Below are 21,088 nucleotides of genomic sequence, written 5' to 3'. Positions count from 1 at the left end.
GCTACAAAACATTTCCATTACACACAACAGCTGTGAGACACTGGCACCTGACTGATAGCTAGAGGCTAGAGCTGAACTGGCTGTGGTAGCCTTAGTTCATTCACTTCAGACAGAACTTCAGTCAAGAAGGGATGAAACAATAACGTTACACGTCAGTTAAACTACTAGCTCAGCACTGGGAATAAATACTTTGTTCTGTTAAGTCAAACAGCAGTTTCCTTGCCAGCTACATCAGTCAAAGAGTAGCCAGTTTCTGCTTTGCTTGCTTTGACATCTCAGAGAAAAAGCAATAGGGGCGCATGTGCGTTATGCTATGTATCACGTGATCTGGCTAATGTAGGGAGGAGCGCCCCTTTTCAGTTGAATCAAATGACAGCGTTGTGGCCCCAGAAATGCTACAGAATTTGCACAAAAAAACACTATATGCAGAATACATTTCATCACGGACAATTTCGATTGAAGACTCCTCATAAACGTAAGCACAGCTAGTTGGCAGGCTAGTTACAGCTAGCAGCAAAAGCTAAGTTAATATGGCTGGGTTATCAAGCGTTACAATGTAACGTTTTACCGCAATATCATTTTTTGTTGTAAAGTAGCATCTCTTTGGCAGCAAGCACTATATTGAGCAAGGAAGCGTGCTACATTTTCTTGTTCACTAAGTGAATCGCTACATTAACTGTGTTGGATACACCGACCTAAAGGGTTGGCCATTTAAACCCTGGGAATAAAAAAAATGGGTGCAAGATATGCAGCTGGTCCGAGGCGAGGGTAATAATACAATTGTCAACTTAGATGGCAAGACGTCTAAATTATTTAGAAATGGACAACATCTAAAATGTTTTCTTCGCTGGGAATACAGACAAGGGGCTGAGGAGCCACCGAAAATCTCCCTCTCATGTGTATCCCTTTCTCCTCCTCCATTGCTTCAGGGTTGAACATTATTTAGGGAGTTTTCCTTCATTAAAAGTAAGTCGCTCTCCCGTAAAAAAAACTAACACAAATGCCGTAATCGACAAAAGCTCATATCCCGATGAATACTAATGAATAAATACCAGGAATCGGATATGGTCAAGCAGAACCCATTTTTTGTTGATTAGCAATGAACACAATGATTATGAAAATCACTTTTAGAGTGAACTAACGTACTTTGCTGTAGCTATGTCCGATGGGGTCAAGTCAGTTTGCTGTATCCTGCGTCAAATGGAAAACGGCTCCATATACGGACATTTTCCCTTATTTCTTCTGCATACCTCTATCCGATTTTAACCTATTTTTGCCAACACAACCAGCGGCTTTCTTCTTCAGCAGCGTCTCGTCAGCCACACTAAAAAAAACTATTTCCGGTCACAGAATTTCGGACATTTTCTAAATAAAAGTTCCCCATGTAATCGTACAAAAGTGTCAATAACCTATATTTATTATTCATGATATATGAAAAATAATTTTCTAAACATTAACAATGATTCATATTTGTTCATGTTTAAGTGACATAAAAATTTTAAAAATGCCCCCACTGCATGTAACTGTATATGAAATACATATTGGCTTATAGAGCAAAAACTATTCGAGGTGCAGCAGTAAAAGTATTGTAGGGAATACTCAGTATCTGTAGAATGTACATGGTGTCATTTCATGGGGCTCTGAATAACAAGGAGTGTTGCTGGCATTTTACTCTGCCTATTACATTGGCCACAATGTGCATCCCTGTATATGGAATACATATTGGCTTATAGAGCACGCCTTTACACATTTAAAATCAGCCCATGGCCAGCCACGAGTGCCAAATGCATCACGTCATCAGGTTAAAGTATAATAATCACTGCAAAACCTAAAATATCCATATGATTACAGGGTAAAGTGAATGGTGGCCTCATCTGCAGTACCAGGATTCCCCTCGAAGGTCAGCGTGACCTGGAGGTGGACATTCTCTGCTTCCCCAAGTCCTACAGAGTTGTTGAATGTAGCTATGAAAATATTTAATAGCAACAATATGGAGATGTATTTGCGGCGCTGCTGGAAAATAGACAGAACAAGCCACGGCAAGAGATCTTGACTTCCGTGTCATACGAGCATGCAAAAGTAATTTAATGCGACAGGCTTATGAACTCTGTAAAAAACTTACGTGGTAAAGATGATAGGTATAGAGTCAGCATGTTCACTGAATGTTGAAAACATTACATAGACTGACCAGGTGAATCCTTTCCATGACAGACTGACCAGGTGAACCCATGTGAAAGCTATGATCCCTTATTGATGTCACTTGTTAAATCCACTTCAATCCATGTAGATGAAGGGCAGGAGACAGGTCAAAGAAGGATTTTTAAGTCTTGAAACAATTGAGATTAATTGTATATCTGTGCCTTTCAGAGGGTGAATGGGCAAGACAAAATATATAGTGCCTTTGAATGAGGTATGGTAGTAGGTGCCAGGCGCACATGTTTGTGTCAACAACTGCAACACTGCTGGGTTTTTCACGTTCAACAGTTTCCTGTGTGTCCACCACCCAAAGGACATCCCGCCAGCTTGACCCAACTGTGGGAAGCATTGGAGTCAACAGGGGCCAGCATCCCTGTGGAACGCTTTCGACACCTTGTAGAGTCCATGCACACAGTGATTGGAAAATAAGGTGACCCATTTACATTTTTCTCGATACTCCATCAGCATTTTCTGAATGCCATAAGAGATTACTTATTGCTGACCAAAGGAAACCTTCTCCTCACTTCAAAAAGGCAATTTCCCAGTTTGAAGCATTGAATTCAGCGACATTTTCACAATCCATTGTTCAACTTCATTACAATCCAAGAACAACTTCATTAAAGTGGTGTAAAGGACATAGTTGAACATTTTGTTCAGGAAATTCTACCTGCAAATTTCTTGGAAAATGGTCTGCTCTACACTCACAGTCTAAACATTTCCAGTGAGTGTGATACTCAGGCAGTGTATGGCCAGACTACAAAACAACTGATCATATAACCCAGGGACATTTCTGCAGAACGCGTAGGCCAATACCTCTTTGGTTTGAATCAACAGAGCAGAGCATGTAATATATCTAAGAATTCAAAAGGCACTCAACATTCAAGCTTTTATGTAACCCATGCTCTACAGACTTTGCTTGTATAAATAGACAGGGATAGGATCAAATTACCTAGAAGCTTTACTCTCCTTTGCATATTTAGCAAACATACATATACTATTTCTAGTTGTCACATTTTCAGACAAATACCAATTTGTGAAACTGTATACATGTCATAACCAGTTTTTGCACGTGAACTGCACTGAGACATCAAAGTTGTCAGTTAGCTATAGATTAGAATTACTCAACAAATTGCTGCACAAAGACACATTTTGTCTAGTTGAATATGACCGGATAAGTAGAGGTTCTCCACTTTGGTCTAAAAGAAGTCATTCACTTACTGTATGCACTGTCAAATGCAAGGAATGTGATTCCTCTCAATTGGTGGCGTTTTGAGAATGTAATAATACCTGTGAATTTAAAAGCACATTGGATAATGTGTTTGTGCTCAAATGAGTATACAGTGCCTTGTGAAAGTATTCGGCCCCCTTGAACTTTGCGACCTTTTGCCACATTTCAGGCTTCAAACATAAAGATATAAAACTGTATTTTTTTTGTGAAGAATCAACAACAAGTGGGACACAATCATGAAGTGGAACGACATTTATTGGATATTTCAAACTTTTTTAACAAATCAAAAACTGAAAAATTGGGCGTGCAAAATTATTCAGCCCCTTTACTTTCAGTGCAGCAAACTCTCTCCAGAAGTTCAGTGAGGATCTCTGAATGATCCAATGTTGACCTAAATGACTAATGATGATAAATACAATCCACCTGTGTGTAATCAAGTCTCCGTATAAATGCACCTGCACTGTGATAGTCTCAGAGGTCCGTTAAAAGTGCAGAGAGCATCATGAAGAACAAGGAACACACCAGGCAGGTCCGAGATACAGTTGTGAAGAAGTTTAAAGCCGGATTTGGATACAAAAAGATTTCCCAAGCTTTAAACATCCCAAGGAGCACTGTGCAAGCGATAATATTGAAATGGAAGGAGTATCAGACCACTGCAAATCTACCAAGACCTGGCCGTCCCTCTAAACTTTCAGCTCATACAAGGAGAAGACTGATCAGAGATGCAGCCAAGAGGCCCATGATCACTCTGGATGAACTGCAGAGATCTACAGCTGAGGTGGGAGACTCTGTCCATAGGACAACAATCAGTCGTATATTGCACAAATCTGGCCTTTATGGAAGAGTGGCAAGAAGAAAGTCATTTCTTAAAGATATCCATAAAAAGTGTTGTTTAAAGTTTGCCACAAGCCACCTAGGAGACACACCAAACATGTGGAAGAAGGTGCTTTGGTCAGATGAAACCAAAATTGAACTTTTTGGCAACAATGCAAAACGTTATGTTTGGCGTAAAAGCAACACAGCTCATCACCCTGAACACACCATCCCCACTGTCAAACATGGTGGTGGCAGCATCATGGTTTGGGCCTGCTTTTCTTCAGCAGGGACAGGGAAGATGGTTAAAATTGATGGGAAGATGGATGGAGCCAAATACAGGACCATTCTGGAAGAAAACCTGATGGAGTCTGCAAAAGACCTGAGACTGGGACGGAGATTTGTCTTCCAACAAGACAATGATCCAAAACATAAAGCAAAATCTACAATGGAATGGTTCAAAAATAAACATATCCAGGTGTTAGAATGGCCAAGTCAAAGTCCAGACCTGAATCCAATCGAGAATCTGTGGAAAGAACTGAAAACTGCTGTTCACAAATGCTCTCCATCCAACCTCACTGAGCTCGAGCTGTTTTGGAAGGAGGAATGGGAAAAAATATCAGTCTCTCGATGTGCAAAAATGATAGAGACATACCCCAAGCGACTTACAGCTGTAATCGCAGCAAAAGGTGGCGCTACAAAGTATTAACTTAAGGGGGCTGAATAATTTTGCACGCCCAATTTTTCAGTTTTTGATATGTTAAAAAAGTTTGAAATATCCAATAAATGTCGTTCCACTTCATGATTGTGTCCCACTTGTTGTTGATTCTTCACAAAAAAATACAGTTTTATATCTTTATGTTTGAAGCCTGAAATGTGGCAAAAGGTCGCAAAGTTCAAGGGGGCCGAATACTTTCGCAAGGCACTGTAACATTGAGTGTTAAAATAATGGACTCCTTAAAACAGTATGAGAAGGAACTGGAGGGCATTCTGCACTCACTACAGAAATATCTGGTGCTACAGTATTTGGCTTGACATGGAAAGGTTGTGGACATTGTTCTGAAATATGAATTTTCTCATCATTGTGGGAATTTCAAAGCTCAGGTAGATGGAAGTGCTTGTGGTCCCGATATGTTTGTTCACTAAAGCGGTCCATTCACAACAACATGAGATGTATTTTGTATGAATTATCAGAAGGAAGATTATTGCATTAATGTTATGCAAGAATGTGTATATCAGATTCATTGAGTATAATGGTGAACGCCAAGAAAGAATGCTTCCATGTACACTCAAAAGGAGATCAATCTGCAATGATTTAAGTGGTATAACATGCAAATGTAGTATGGTTCTCGGATTGTTTGGTGCATTTCAGGAGCTGATATGCTGAACACTGATGTTGCATATAAGGACATCCAGGACATACTGTACATAGCAGGCGGTGTCTGAGGAAGGTGCAAAAATTGTCCAGAGACTCCTGCGACCCCAGCCATAGACTGTTCACTCTGCTATCGTCTGGCAGGTGGTACCAGAGCATTTGGTCTCGGACCAACAAGCACGAGACAGCTTCTATCGCCAAGCACTGAGACTTTTGAACAGCTAAGCAATGGCTACCCATGCTCATCCACGGTCTATCTGCACTAACTTTATGCCACTCACGAGTCTTTACCCACACACTCACACACGCCAACACGGACTCTACTGCACACACACTCAAATACTCACACACACACACACACACACACACACACACACACACACACACACACACACACACACACACACACACACACACACACACACACACACACTAATAATAATACACACACACACATACACCCACTACTTATGCTGCTGCTATGTTGATTATTTTGACTATTTATCCTGCTATCAGTCAATTTCTCCTTGCCTCTGTCTACATGTACATAGTGTATCTACCTTAACCACTCCAGTATCCCTGCATATTGTACATTTGGCACTGGCACGGACCCTGTATATAGCTTCATGTCTCGTGTTTTTCTTATTTCTTGTGTGTTTAAAAAAAATCTACTTCATACTATTTGATATTGAACACTGAATTTTTGGGAAAGAGCTAGCAAGTAAGCATTTCACTACTTGTGCATGTGACAAAACTCTAAACTAATTTCAAACGTCTGAGTAACTGTTGATCAATTTGATTAATTAACTTTAATGTGACACTTGTAATGAATAAAGTATGCTTTTTTGGACAAAGTGAACTTGCATCTCTCTTGCCCTTTTGAATAAACATATTGTATGTTGTATCCACCAGAAGTGTCCACCAGAAAGAAAATATATTTGTCTTCTAGGGCTCCGGGCAGCCGAGCGGAAATGGAGGAAAACTCGCCTCCCTGCGGACCTGGCATACTTTCACTCCCTCCTCTCTACATTTTCCTCCTCTGTCTCTGCTGCTAAAGCCACTTTCTACCATTCTAAATTCCAAGCATCTGCCTCTAACCCTAGGAAGCTCTTTGCCACCTTCTCCTCCCTCCTGAATCCCCCCTCCTCCCTCTCTGCAGATGACTTCGTCAACCATTTTGAAAAGAAGGTCGACGACATCCGATCCTCGTTTGCTAAGTCAAACGACACCGCTGGTTCTGCTCACACTGCCCTACCCTATGCTCTGACCTCTTTCTCCCCTCTCTCTCCAGATGAAATCTCGCGTCTTGTGACGGCCGGCCGCCCAACAACCTGCCCGCTTGACCCTATCCCCTCCTCTCTTCTCCAGACCATTTCCGGAGACCTTCTCCCTTACCTCACCTCGCTCATCAACTCATCCCTGACCGCTGGCTACGTCCCTCCCGTCTTCAAGAGAGCGAGAGTTGCACCCCTTCTGAAAAAACCTACACTCGATCCCTCCGATGTCAACAACTACAGACCAGTATCCCTTCTCTCTTTTCTCTCCAAAACTCTTGAGCGTGCCGTCCTTGGCCAGCTCTACCGCTATCTCTCTCAGAATGACCTTCTTGATCCAAATCAGTCAGGTTTCAAGACTAGTCATTCAACTGAGACTGCTCTTCTCTGTATCACGGAGGCGCTCCGCACTGCTAAAGCTAAATCTCTCTCCTCTGCTCTCATCCTTCTAGACCTATCGGCTGCCTTCGATACTGTGAACCATCAGATCCTCCTCTCCACCCTCTCCGAGTTGGGCATCTCCGGCGCGGCCCACGCTTGGTTGCGTCCTACCTGACAGGTCGCTCCTACCAGGTGGCGTGGCGAGAATCTGTCTCCTCACCACGCGCTCTCACCACTGGTGTCCCCCAGGGCTCTGTTCTAGGCCCTCTCTTATTCTCGCTATACACCAAGTCACTTGGCTCTGTCATAACCTCACATGGTCTCTCCTATCATTGCTATGCAGACAACACACAATTAATCTTCTCCTTTCCCCCTTCTGATGACCAGGTGGCGAATCGCATCTCTGCATGTCTGGCAGACATATCAGTGTGGATGACGGATCACCACCTCAAGCTGAACCTCAGCAAGACGGAGCTCCTCTTCCTCCCGGGGAAGGACTGCCCGTTCCATGATCTCGCCATCACGGTTGACAACTCCATTGTGTCCTCCTCCCAGAGCGCTAAGAACCTTGGCGTGATCCTGGACAACACCCTGACGTTCTCAACTAACATCAAGGCGGTGTCCCGTTCCTGTAGGTTCATGCTCTACAACATCCGCAGAGTACGACCCTGCCTCACACAGGAATCGGCGCAGGTCCTAATCCAGGCACTTGTCATCTCCCGTCTTGATTACTGCAACTCGCTGTTGGCTGGGCTCCCTGCCTGTGCCATTAAACCCCTACAACTCATCCAGAACGCCGCAGCCCGTCTGGTGTTAAACCTTCCCAAGTTCTCTCACGTCACCCCGCTCCTCCGCTCTCTCCACTGGCTTCCAGTTGAAGCTCGCATCCGCTACAAGACCATGGTGCTTGCCTACGGAGCTGTGAGGGGAACGGCACCTCAGTACCTCCAGGCTCTGATCAGGCCCTACACCCAAACAAGGGCACTGCGTTCATCCACCTCTGGCCTGCTCGCCTCCCTACCACTGAGGAAGTACAGTTCCCGCTCAGCCCAGTCAAAACTGTTCGCTGCTCTGGCCCCCAATGGTGGAACAAACTCCCTCACGACGCCAGGACAGCGGAGTCAATCACCACCTTCCGGAGACACCTGAAACCCCACCTCTTCAAGGAATACCTAGGATAGGGTAAGTAAGGGTAAGTAATCCTTCTCACCCCCCTTCTCCCCCAAAAAAGATTTAGATGCAAGTGGCTGTTCCACTGGATGTCATAAGGTGTATGCACCAATTTGTAAGTCGCTCTGGATAAGAGCGTCTGCTAAATGACTTAAATGTAAAATGTAAATGTTCTACATTATAGGGTATTTTGGTAGAACAATATATGCATCATATGACACAGTGCTATATTTGCCCCATAGTGTTTAGGCACCACATTTGAAGCTGTTTGACCACAGTAAAAGTCCAGCAACACTCCCTATAACTTAGCTTTTTGTTCGAACACACCCTACTGAGTATTTTCCACCCCACTTTATCTGAGACAGTTATTAGACAGCCCAAAACAGTGTATTGCATTGGGGGCTAAAGAGGGGAAGGAGTAAAAAGACAGCAACAATCTGTACGACACAGTTTCCCTCCAAAACTAAACATATTTGGTTAGAAGAGACCCTACTGAGTCTTTTCCACCTCACTTTAGCTGAGACAGGTTGTAAACTTGTTCCTTTACAGTCCAATATGTATTCCATATACAGTGAACTGTATTGGCGGCTATGTTCTATTGCATGTGTAGACCTCAATAGTCATAAACTCTGAACGACCAAATAATTAGTATCTATTAGCAAAAGATAGTAAAGACAACTGCTGGGCACAGCACATAGCATTTCACAGAACAAGAATAAGACACACGAGGCTTTAAGCCACTAGAGGGTGCTACTAGGATAAGACACATTAAAACTTCTTCAGGATTGGTGGGTCCCCTGCACGGGATGGTTGAGCTAATGTAGGCTAATGCGATTAGCATGAGGTTGTAAGTAACAAGAACATTTCCCAGGACATAGACATATCTGACATTTGCAGAAGGCTTAAATTCTTGTAAATCTAACTGCACTGTCCAATTTACAGTAGCCATTACAGTGAAAGAATACCATGCTATTGTTTGAGGGGAGTTGTAATGGTCGTCGATGGTGGAAGAAGGTGAGGACCAAGGTGCAGCGTGGTATGTGTCCATATTTATTAGAATGAACACGGAAATAACAAAGAGAACCGACCGAAAACAGTTCAGGCTGGTGCAGACACACAACAGAAAATAATCACCCACGAGAAAATAATCACCCACGAAACACAATAGAAAACAGGCTCCCTAAATATGGTTCTCAATCAAGGACAACGATTGACAGCTGCCTCTGATTGAGAACCATACCAGGCCAAACACAGAAATAGCAAATCATAGAAAAACTAACATAGACAACCCACCCAACTCACGCCCTGACCATACTAAAACAAAGACATAACAAAAGAACTAAGGTAAGAACGTAACAGTACCCCCTATAGGGGAGGGTCTGGGTGGGTGTCTGTCCGCGGCGGCGGCTCTGGCGCGGGACGTGGACCCCACTCCACCATAGTCCTTGTCCGCCTCTTAGCCCGCCTCCGCGACCCTCGCCGCCGACCTCGGACTGGGGACCCTAGCCATGGGTCAATTGAAAAAAAGGGGTTGATCATATAATCATCCAGGAATTACATCTCAAGCAAACAGGAAATACATTAAAACTGTGAAAGGATCTGTAAGAACCAATTAACACGTGTAAGCATAGCACCAGTTATATAAATAACATAGCCATAGCCACCTCAGCCTCCCATGCCATAGCATGTTCATCCCGACACCATCTAGAAGGCAGATACAGCACAGGTGCATCAAAGAATGGACCAAGAGACTGAAAAATAGCTTCTATCTCCAGGCCAACAGACTATTAAATAGGCACCACTAGCCAGCGTCCTCCCAGTACCCTGCATTAACTTTATTCACTGGTACTAGCCGGCTACCACCTGGTATTCAATCCTGCACCTTAGAGTCTGCTGCCCTATGTACATAGTCATTGAACACTGGAAACTTGAATGTTTACATACTGTTTTACCCACTTCATATGTACAGTATATACTGTATTCTAGTCAAGGTTCATCCTATAGAACTACTGCTGTACACACCTTGTCTATTCATACACTGCCCATAATGTCTATACACACCATCATCTACATATATATTTATAGTCTGGACTCTGACATTGCTCACTACACCCGAGACAACATCTGCAAAATCTGTCTACCTGACCAATACATTAAGATTTGTTTAAATGTGAAATTTTGATTTAAACATTTGATTTTAAATCTTCTCCACATTATAATATTATTGATCTTATTGTAAGTAGTAATTCTCATTAGTTTCATAATTTCTTACATTATGCGCTATGACTATGCAAAGATGCAAAAAAATATTGATTGCAAATAAAATACAATGTTATTTGTCACATGTGCCGAATACAACAGGTACCTTTCTGTGAAATGCTTACTTACAAGCCCTTAACCAACAACACAGTTCAAGAAATAGAGTTAAGAAAATATTTAAATCCAATCTAATTTTATTAGTCACATGCAGTTAAAAAAATACAGACAAGAAGAGATACAAGTAATTAAAGAGCAGCAGTAAAACAACAATGACGAGGCTATATACATGGGGTACCGGTACCGAGCCAATTTGTACATGTGGGTAGGGGTAAAGTGACTATGCATAGATAATAAACAGTGAGTCGGAGCAGTGTAAAGACGGGGGGGGTTAAAGATGGCAGGAAGCTTGGCCCTAGTGTGATGTACCCAGTGATGTATTATACACAGCGTTTATTCGCAGACTTTTATTTTGAAGGCAAAGTCGTTAAACTGTGGGTTTTAAAGAAAGTTTCACCAATGTTGAATGTTATATTGTTTTTGTGCATCTCTGTGTGACGTTCTGTCGATGCTCTGTGTCATTTGATGTTTTCATGAGTTGTCTAGCACATTTTTCCTATTTGTCTGCCTCTTTAGTCCAGGGTGCATTGCATCAAATATGTATATAATTTAACCGCGGTGCAGTTGTCAGATATATTACAAAAAGGAGATAGGAATCCAATGAATTAAGAACGTCAAACACCCACCAGCAGACTGTCGACCAATCGCGTGCAGGTTGTCCTGCTGTGTCACGCGGTTGTTAAACTAATCGTCACGTAATCCCGTCGAAAGTACGTAATATCACGATTCCAAAGCAATACAATATCACAGATAGCAAGTTAATTATCTCACATCTCGGAAAAGATGTGTAATGTTGTACTTTTCTGACGAAATTCGTGCTAATGTTGGGGTTTTGAGCTAGCATTCAATAGACTAACCATTCACTCCTTGAGGGAGAGCGCTCCTTGTCCCAGAATTGCCCAGAATGCACCGCGCAAACCAAAAACGTAAAATGCTCCCTCGAAAGTATATCTGCCGTTGCGAATGTTAAACTGTAATCTATTTTGAGTCACATTAATCTGCAGGGCCCTGTTTCAGAAAGTAGTCATAACAAACTCTGAGTTTAAACCTGAACTCTGGGTTGACTAACTCTGAGCTGTCAAACTCAAGAGTTTTCAGTTTCAGAACAGGTGATAACAATTAGTTTAATCAACTCTTGAGTTAAATTAATCCTGAGTAAAGCAGAGTATGACCACTGGTGGGGATAAAATGGCGGAGTGAGTGGTCGCATTAAACTGAGTTCCTAAACTTTAAATTTAATTAAATCCCTAATTTGAGTTTGACGACGAACACAGTTAAAATGACGTTTTTTGCTGTTTAAAAAATATATGTGTTTGATGGTTTACCGAACACCACTTTGTTATACTGCATGCAAGTGTAACGGATGTGAAATAGCTAGCTAGTTAGCAGTGGTGCGCGCTAACTAGCGGTTCAATCGGTGAAGTCCCCTTGCTCTGCAAAGGGCCGCGGCTTTTGTGGAGCGATGGGTAACGATGCTTCCTGGGTGACTGTTGTTGATGTGGGTCCCTGGTTCGCGCCCTGGTATGGGCGAGGGGACGGTCTACAGTTATACTGTTACACAAGTTCAGCCAAGACTAGCTAGCTACTAACATTAGCTGAGTTGGAATCTAGCAAAAATGGAGCTGTCATAACCGAGGTAGATACTGGCAACCATATGGAAGATTCTGACACTCCCCCAGAAGTAACGGTACCGAAGTCGGAGGAATTCGTCTTCGGTACAGGTGTCCAAATAACCCCTTCGACCCCCTACCTGAAGAGACTACAAGAAAGTGACGCCGGGCAGACTCAACCACCCCAGCCTTTCACCATTGAGGCCATCTAGGGTTTAAACAATACATTTGACGAACAAGCTATTTAGCTGAATGGCTTTGATGAGAGGATTCATGAAAATACCCTCTCGATTGCAAACGTTTCCAGAACTACAGAGTTTAATGCATCAGGCATTAAGAATATTACCACTGATGTGAAACTGTTGAAAAATAAAGTTGATGCCCTGACAAAAGAGAACGAGGAGCTGGACAGTGCTGGACAAGACCGATACAACCGCCGATGGGGCTAGGATCTGAACCGGCTCCCTGAAACTGATGTAACTGACAGTTAGACTTACAGGTTATGTCGTTGTCTTTTGTTTGAATTGTTTATGTGTCCGCTGTGCGGGGGAAATGATAATACAAGCGGAACTACGTAGCTAATACTGTTGTAACGGGGATCCTTATTGTAGCAACACACCTTTGGAGGGAAGGCAATCCTGCGCTGCGTTAGCTAAGTTTTCATGTCATCGGGTGTAGTTCATAATGGTTGAAGAGTGTATGTTAGGATGAAGTGTGAATTCATGCCAGGAATAATAAGTGTGAAGTTTAATTTCCTCCCTTCTGTAATAAGCAGCCAATGAGGTATTTGTTCCTTTATTCATGTGTTAATCTGAACCTGTTATAACGCCGGTTAAACTGTTATGTATGTAAGCACTTCAGAGTTATACCAAGCTAATAAGTCACTCGTAAGATAAGGTCGTAAGAGTGTGCTTAACTGTATTTTTCATTTACTTTATAGTTCTCACGGAAGGTGATAATTCTGACTAAAACTACAGAATAAAGCCGCCAGTTAAAATCAAGGAACGGTTGTGCTCGTGGTTACTGAAGGGAGCTACAGTGAGAACTCAATGCTCTTCACGAGCAAGAGAGAAAGAAGAATCTCATCCAGCTGTAAAACATCTACAAGATTCCCAAATCCTGGTAGACCTTGTCATCTGCCAGATAAGAGTTTTGCACCTACCTGCAAACTAAGAAGAAAATCTCCACATAAGGAAGCATCGTGAGGCAACATAAGGTCAAGACTAACAGGAAAGTCAGACACGCAAGTACAAGTCAAGGTGTTTGAAGGTGGTCCTAGCCTTCTGAACAGCTAATAAGAGACTTTAAGATCACAATTCGTAAGGACTGGAGATAGTTGTCTATTTCATAAAGACTCTGGTATTATGCATTTGCTCTTTCTATCTTAATGTATCGCTGGTATGTGTATTACTGAAAAATATTATTTGATACTTACTAAATATATATATATATAGTCACAAACATTAAGGGTCAGCGTACACCTATTAATTCTATTTTCACCTGTAAGTTAATAGTGTAATTGTTTGGTAAGGTGTTTGTTCAAGCCTTTGTTTCAAGCATTATACATGTTTATACCACGTACTGAGGTATAAATTACAGTGAATTAGAGTATAAATTACCTACTCACTTATCCAAACCTTAGCTAGAATTGATTTGACTTGATTTAGAATGTCAGAAAGAGGTAGTTTCACTAAAGGTGATAGAGATGGGGTGGGTCAAGTTGAGCAGCTGCAGCAACACCTCGCAAACTTTGAGCCTTCATCAGAACAAACAGAGCAGCAGGAAGAGGTAGCACAACAAGAGCCACGAAAAGGTGAGAGGGTCCGCAGGTTAACTGAAAAGGGCAGAGAACTGCGCGACGAAAGGTGGAGACAGCTCGAACAACGTTTCAGGGTCAGCTATGAGAAGTGGAAGGCTCTGGTAAAGGAAGCAAAACTGTCACTGACAGGTTGTTGCTCTGAAGACCTACTAGAAGACCTCTTAAACAAGATTAGCCATACCTCTACAGAGCTAAACCGTGTCTATGTAAATTTGCGTCAAATCGACATTCCCGACAACGATATACGACGCAGAGTTGATACTTGTGAAGCAGTTACAATGTCTATTATCAAGACTGTAAGGTGTCATTTAAAAGGCAGGAAGAAGGTCAAAGTAACCAGATAGAGTTGCACTGGAAGGACAGCAATTCCTTGTGCATGTCCGAACTCTCACATAAGTCAAGTCCCAACTATCAGCCCTCAAGTGCTTCCTCCCAGTCTCAAAACAACTCAAAGGTCAACTCCAGATGCTCAAGCGTGTCATCTGTCAAGAGACAAGAGGCTGCGGCGGAAGTTGCTGCTAACCAAGCAGCTTTAGAAGTAATGGTTAAGCAAGAACGCCAACTAGAAGAGCTTCAGCGACTCGAAGATGAAGATAAGAAGAGGACAGCGGAGCAAGAAGCTGAGGCTGTGAAACGCAGCTTAGAAGAAGCTAGGCTGCGAGTCAAGTTAGAGGTAGAAAATGCTGCCAGACGAAGGACACTAGAAGACAAGCGTAGAGAGTTAGAGCACCTAGAAGTGCTCAAGAAACTAAATGCTGCCAAGGCGCGAATGCAAGTGTATGAGCAAGATGAAAACTCAGAGGACGAGAAGAGAGAACTACTCTCTAACTGCAAGTATGTGAAAGAAGTCATGCACAGAAGTGGCTCATTTCACAGTCTCTCACCACAACATGTTGTGACAAGCACACAGCAAGAAGATGGCACCAAGACCATGTTCAGGTTACTAGCGGAAGCAATCAGTGAAAGCCGCCTCCCCATACCAGAACCAGTAACATTCAATGGAGAGCCTCTCTCGTACACTGACTGGAAGGTCTCTTTTCAGACTCTGATAGACAGGAAGAACATACCAACAACTGAGAAGATATATTACTTAAGAAAATATGTCGGTGGGCCTGCCAAGAAAGCCATCGAAAGTTACTTTATGTTAGGAACAGAATCAGCCTACCATGCTGCTTGGACCATTCTTGAAGAAAGGTACGGAAACAAATTCTTCATCGCCAAGTCTTTCAGAGATAAGCTCAATGCATGGCCTACGATAGGATCCAAGGACAGTCTTGAACTTAGAGACCTTGTAGACTTTCTTCGCAGCTGTGAAGCTGCTATGTCTCAGAATAAGGGCCTGGAGGTGCTTAATGACTGTAATGAAAACCAAAAGATCCTCGCTAAACTTCCAGATTGGCTAACTTCAAGATGGAATAGAAAGGTCACAGACATCTTAGAAGAAACGGAGATCTTTCCTAGCTTCAGTCAGTTTGTGAAGTTTCTCACAAGAGAAGCCAAGATTGCTTGCAATCCTGTAACATCCCTTCATGCTTTGAAACCAAGTGAAGATGGGAAACTTAAGACGCCAAGGATTCAAAACCCCGGAGCAAGGGTATTAGCAACTAACTCTGATGAGAAAGATACTGTTACTAGTTGTGTCTTCTGTGAGAAGTCAGGTCACAGTCTCCACAAATGCTGGAAGTTCATGGATAAGCCCACCGCAGAGCGACAGAAGTTTGTTCAAGAGAATAAATTGTGCTTTGGCTGTTTAAGGCCTGGCCATCGATCGAAAGATTGTGATAACAGGAACACCTGCGACACGTGTCAGAGGAGGCATCCATCCTGCCTGCACGAAGATCGTACTAAAGAAAGGTTAAGGGATAGGAAGACCTCACAAGATAAGGGGACAAGAGCGTCAAGTGAGGCCATATCTAACAGAGTCGTAAGGGACATTAACACTCACACCTCCACAATCATTCCAGTATGGGTGTCAACCACAAGTGAGCCAGATCGTGAAGTTCTTGTGTATGCACTTCTTGACACCCAGAGCGACACCACTTTTATCCTTGAAGAGACAACAAAGGCTCTCAATACAAGGAAGGAGCCAGTCCAACTGAAACTCTCTACAATGGCTTCAAGAAATACCACTGTGCCCTGCCAGAAGCTGTCTGGTTTGCAGGTTAGAGGGTTTTACTTGGAGAAGAAAATCCCTCTGCCAACGACCTACTCGAGAGAGTTTATTCCTGCAAACAGAGATCATATTCCTACTCCAGAGACTTCAAGAGCATGGTCTCATCTTGAACACATTGCAGAGGAGATTGCTCCTCAACAGAGCTGTGATGTCGGTCTCTTAATTGGCTACAACTGCTCCCAGGCTCTCCTTCCAAGAGAAATTGTGTCTGGTAAGGGAAATCAGCCTTTTGCTCAGAGAACAGATCTTGGCTGGAGCATAGTCGGCTATGGAAATCCATGTATCGACTATGGCGACCCTATTGGAGTGAGTCATCGGGTTATCGTTAGACAGGTGATGCCAAGCCTTCAATCTTCTTCCAACCTCACAAATCAAGTACACTATGTTTGTAGAACACATGCAAGAGAGGTAATCACAACACTGGACATTATCAAGACGCTTGAATCTGACTTCAACGAGAGACCTGCAGAAGAGGACCTCATATCTCAAGAGGATATCCGGTTCCTGAAGAAAATGAAAGAGGGCATCAGACGTAAGGACAATGGACATTATGAGATGCCGCTGCCGTTTAAGGAAGAAAGACCCAATCTGCCGAACAATAAAACATGTGCAGTTCACCGACTCAAGTGCCTGGAAAGGAGCCTAAGGAGAGACAAGCAGTACTACAAGGACTACACAGCATTCATGGAAGAGACTATAGCTTGTGGAGATGCTGAGAAGGTCTCTAAAGAGGAAATTAACAAGCATCCAGCATGGTATATCCCGCACCATGGAGTTTATCACCCACAAAAGCCTGGGAAGATACGAGTCGTCTTTGACTGCTCAGCTAAGTTTCGAGAGACGTCCTTGAATGATCATCTCCTTACCGGTCCAGAGTTGACAAACACATTGCTGGGCATCCTTTGTCGTTTTCGTAAGGGTCCAGTTGCAATCATGTGTGACGTAGAGTGCATGTTCCACCAGTTTCATGTGAAAGCAGAAGACCAAGATTATCTACGGTTCCTTTGGTGGGAGAACGGAGATCTAGAGTCTCAACCCTCAGCGTATCGTATGAAGGTCCACTTGTTCGGCGCAGCTTCATCTCCTGGTTGCGCCAACTATGGTCTCAAACATCTTGCTGCCGAAGGACGAGGAAGCTTCAGCGAGAAGTCTATCCAGTTCATAGAAAGGAACTTTTATGTTGATGATGGGTTGACGAGCGTATCGTCTGAAGCTGAAGCGGCCCAGCTGGGGAAAGAAGCAAGAGAGCTTTGCAGCATCGGCAAACTTTGGTTGCACAAGTTTATCTCTAACAGCAAGGAAGTTATAGCCACAATTCCCAAGGAAGAACGTGCCAAGGGTGCCAAAGACCTGGATATGGCTCTGGGTGAACCACACATGGAGAGAGCGCTTGGTGTACTGTGGTGTGTCGCATCAGACGAGTTCCAGTTTAGAGTAGTTGTCAAGGAACGCCCACTCACAAGAAGAGGAGTGTTCTCTACAGTAGCCTCTGTATATGATCCGCTTGGGTTTGTGGCACCCTTTGTCCTGGTGGGGAAGCAGATCTTGCAGCGGATGTGTCGTGACAGAATCGACTGGGATGACCCCCTTCCAGATGACCTACGTTCCCAGTGGGAATTCTGGCTCCAAGGTCTACAAAACTTGTCTGAAGTAAGGATCCAACGAAGCTACTTGCCATCAAGTTTCAAGGAGGTGCAGAGTTATGAGCTCCATCACTTCTCCGACGCTAGTACCTCAGGTTATGGAGAGTGCTCATACCTCAGAACAATCAGCACCGCAGGAGAAGTTCATTGCTCCCTAGTTATGGCAAAGTCGAGAGTCGCCCCTTCCAAGGTTACGACCATACCACGACTGGAACTTTCAGCAGCGGTGGTAGCTGTTCGAACAAGTGACATGCTCAAAAAGGAGTTAGAGATACAAGGTCTACAGGAATACTTCTGGACAGAGTCGAAGGTAGTTCTTGGCTACATCAACAATGAAGCCAGAAGATTCCACGTCTTTGTAGCTAACCGTATTCAACGCATTAAACCTCCAACACAGACAGAAATGGAGTAAAGACTGAAGAAACGCAAGGATTAATGACATTGTCATTTTGCAAGATGATACTGCACCACGCAACCAGTGGAAATTGGCAAAGGTTACAGAAGTGTACCCGGGACAGGATGGCCGGGTGAGAAGATTCAAGTTACTGATCAGCGACTCAACCGAAGATGAGAGAGGTAAACGCATCACCAAACCCACCTGTCTGGAGAGGCCCATCCATAAGACAGTCACCCTCCTGGAAGCCGATCAAGAAACCTGCAGACCCCTTTCACAGAAATCACTGGTGATTGGTGGGAGTGTAACTGACAGTTAGACTTACAGGTTATGTCGTTGTCTTTTGTTTGAATTGTTTATGTGTCCGCTGTGCGGGGAAATGATAATACAAGCGGAACTACGTAGCTAATACTGTTGTAACGGGGATCCTTATTGTAGCAACACACCTTTGGAGGGAAGGCAATCCTGCGCTGCGTTAGCTAAGTTTTCATGTCATCGGGTGTAGTTCATAATGGTTGAAGAGTGTATGTTAGGATGAAGTGTGAATTCATGCCAGGAATAATAAGTGTGAAGTTTAATTTCCTCCCTTCTGTAATAAGCAGCCAATGAGGTATTTGTTCCTTTATTCATGTGTTAATCTGAACCTGTTATAACGCCGGTTAAACTGTTATGTATGTAAGCACTTCAGAGTTATACCAAGCTAATAAGTCACTCGTAAGATAAGGTCGTAAGAGTGTGCTTAACTGTATTTTTCATTTACTTTATAGTTCTCACGGAAGGTGATAATTCTGACTAAAACTACAGAATAAAGCCGCCAGTTAAAATCAAGGAACGGTTGTGCTCGTGGTTACTGAAGGGAGCTACAACTGAGAATAGGGAGAATATCAGAGGGATTGTGATTGACATTTCCCCCTGCTACCCTGAACATTGCTGAAGATGTTGTACACCGTGTCGGAGATAAGAGGAAGTAGATGAACAGACAGGTCATCATGATGTTTTCGTTGAGGAACGTGATAGACGAGATGTGGAGAGCTGCCAAACTTGCGCCGATCTGCAGGGAGAAAGGCTCATGCTTTTGTTGATTTCAAAAAAGCCTTCGACTCAATTTGGCATGAGGGTCTGCTATACAAACTGATGGAAAGTGGTGTTGGGGGTAAAACATATGACATTATAAAATCCATGTACACAAACAACAAGTGTGCGGTTAAAATTGGCAAAAAACACACACATTTCTTCACACAGGGTCGTGGGGTTAGACAGGGATGCAGCTTAAGCCCCACCCTCTTCAACATATATATCAACGAACTGGCGCGGGCACTAGAAAAGTCTGCAGCACCCGGCCTCCCCTGCTAGAATCCGAAGTCAAATGTCTGCTGTTTGCTGATGATCTGGTGCTTCTGTCACCAACCAAGGAGGGCCTACAGCAGCACCTAGATCTTATGCACAGATTCTGTCAGACCTGGGCCCTGACAGTAAATCTCAGTAAGACCAAAATAATGGTGTTCCAAAAAGGTCGAGTCACCAGGACCACAAATACAAATTCCATCTCGACACTGTTGCCCTAGAGCACACAAAAACTATACATACCTTGGCCTAAACATCAGCGCCACAGGTAACTTCCACAAAGGTGTGAACGATCTGAGAGACAAGGCAAGAAGGGCATTCTATGCCATCAAAAGAAACATAAATTTCAACATACCAATTAGGATTTGGCTAAAAATACTTGAATCAGTCATAGAGCCCATTGCCCTTTATGGTTGTGAGGTCTGGGGTCCGCTCACCAACCAAGACTTCACAAAATGGGACAAACACCAAATTGAGACTCTGCACGCAGAATTCTGCAAAAATATCCTCCGTGTACAACGTAAAACACCAAATAATGCATGCAGAGCAGAATTAGGCCGATACCCACTAATTATCAAAATCCAGAAAAGAGCCATTAAATTCTACAACCACCTAAAAGGAAGCGATTCACAAACCTTCCATAACAAAGCCATCACAAACAGAGAGATGAACCTGGAGAAGAGTCCCCTAAGCAAACTGGTCCTGGGGCTCTGTTCACAAACACAAACACACCCTACAGAGCCCCAGGACAACAGCACAATTAGACCCAACCAAATCATGAGAAAACAAAAAGATAATTACTTAACACATTGGAAAGAATTAACAAAAAAACAGAGCAAACTAGAATGCTATTTGGCCCTACACAGAGAGTACACAGCGGCAGAATACCTGACCACTGTGACTGACCCAAAATTAAGGAAAGCTTTGACTATGTACAGACTCAGTGAGCATAGCCTTGCTATTGAGAAAGGCCGCCGTAGGCAGACATGGCTCTCAAGAGAAGACAGGCTATGTGCTCACTGCCCACAAAATGAGGTGGAAACTGAGCTGCACTTCCTAACCTCCTGCCCAATGTATGACCATATTAGAGAGACATATTTCCCCCAGATCACACAGATCCACAAAGAATTCGAAAACATATCCAATTTTGAAAAACTCCCATACCTACTGGGTGAAATTCCACAGTGTGCCATCACAGCAGCAAGATTTGTGACCTGTTGCCACGAGAAAAGGGCAACCAGTGAAGAACAAACACCATTGTAAATACAACCCATATTTATGCTTATTTATTT

The 21,088-nt window shown here is 43.3% G+C and overlaps 2 protein-coding genes and 3 long non-coding RNA genes across 6 annotated transcripts in view; 3 read left to right on the top strand and 2 right to left on the bottom strand.

Annotated features, from left to right (window-relative positions):
• The window catches only part of LOC118395736 (ELKS/Rab6-interacting/CAST family member 1-like), a 41,885-nt gene extending 40,543 nt beyond the window's left edge, over positions 1 to 1,342 (bottom strand). The window contains exon 1 of one of the 2 annotated variants that reach the window (XR_008066477.1): positions 1,147 to 1,342. The gene's annotated coding sequence lies outside the window, so the exon portion shown is untranslated. The remainder of the gene's footprint in view (positions 1 to 1,146) is intronic. The other variant, XM_052465914.1, reaches the window with a different exon arrangement.
• Positions 384 to 6,744, top strand: LOC127908253 (uncharacterized). Its single transcript, XR_008066502.1, has 3 exons — positions 384 to 475; positions 2,485 to 2,626; positions 5,610 to 6,744. It is a non-coding gene; the product is annotated as an uncharacterized LOC127908253 (long non-coding RNA).
• Positions 6,745 to 9,466: 2,722 nt separating this feature from the next.
• LOC127908254 (uncharacterized) lies at positions 9,467 to 18,821 on the bottom strand. The gene is made up of 2 exons (XR_008066503.1): positions 18,778 to 18,821; positions 9,467 to 9,939 (listed from the first exon to the last, which is right to left on the bottom strand). It is a non-coding gene; the product is annotated as an uncharacterized LOC127908254 (long non-coding RNA).
• LOC127908251 (uncharacterized) lies at positions 12,553 to 13,424 on the top strand. Its single transcript, XR_008066486.1, has 2 exons — positions 12,553 to 13,206; positions 13,364 to 13,424. It is a non-coding gene; the product is annotated as an uncharacterized LOC127908251 (long non-coding RNA).
• Positions 14,567 to 19,280, top strand: LOC127908249 (uncharacterized). The gene is made up of 2 exons (XM_052465913.1): positions 14,567 to 19,062; positions 19,220 to 19,280. Exon 1 carries the CDS (start codon positions 14,619 to 14,621, stop codon positions 18,468 to 18,470), a length of 3,852 nt encoding a protein of 1,283 aa, XP_052321873.1. The 5' UTR covers positions 14,567 to 14,618; the 3' UTR covers positions 18,471 to 19,062; positions 19,220 to 19,280.
• Positions 19,281 to 21,088: the final 1,808 nt, after the last annotated feature.

Source organism: Oncorhynchus keta, chromosome 17 (assembly GCF_023373465.1).
Source record: "Oncorhynchus keta strain PuntledgeMale-10-30-2019 chromosome 17, Oket_V2, whole genome shotgun sequence".
Lineage (NCBI taxonomy): Eukaryota > Metazoa > Chordata > Actinopteri > Salmoniformes > Salmonidae > Oncorhynchus > Oncorhynchus keta.
Note: the sequence above shows the minus strand (reverse complement) of the source record. Positions and strands in the feature narration are given on the sequence as shown.

What these genes read in the sequence shown, in the direction of transcription:
- LOC127908249 (XM_052465913.1), top strand. Translation starts at nt 14,619, where the DNA reads ATGTCCGAACTCTCACATAAGTCAAGTCCCAACTATCAGCCCTCAAGT.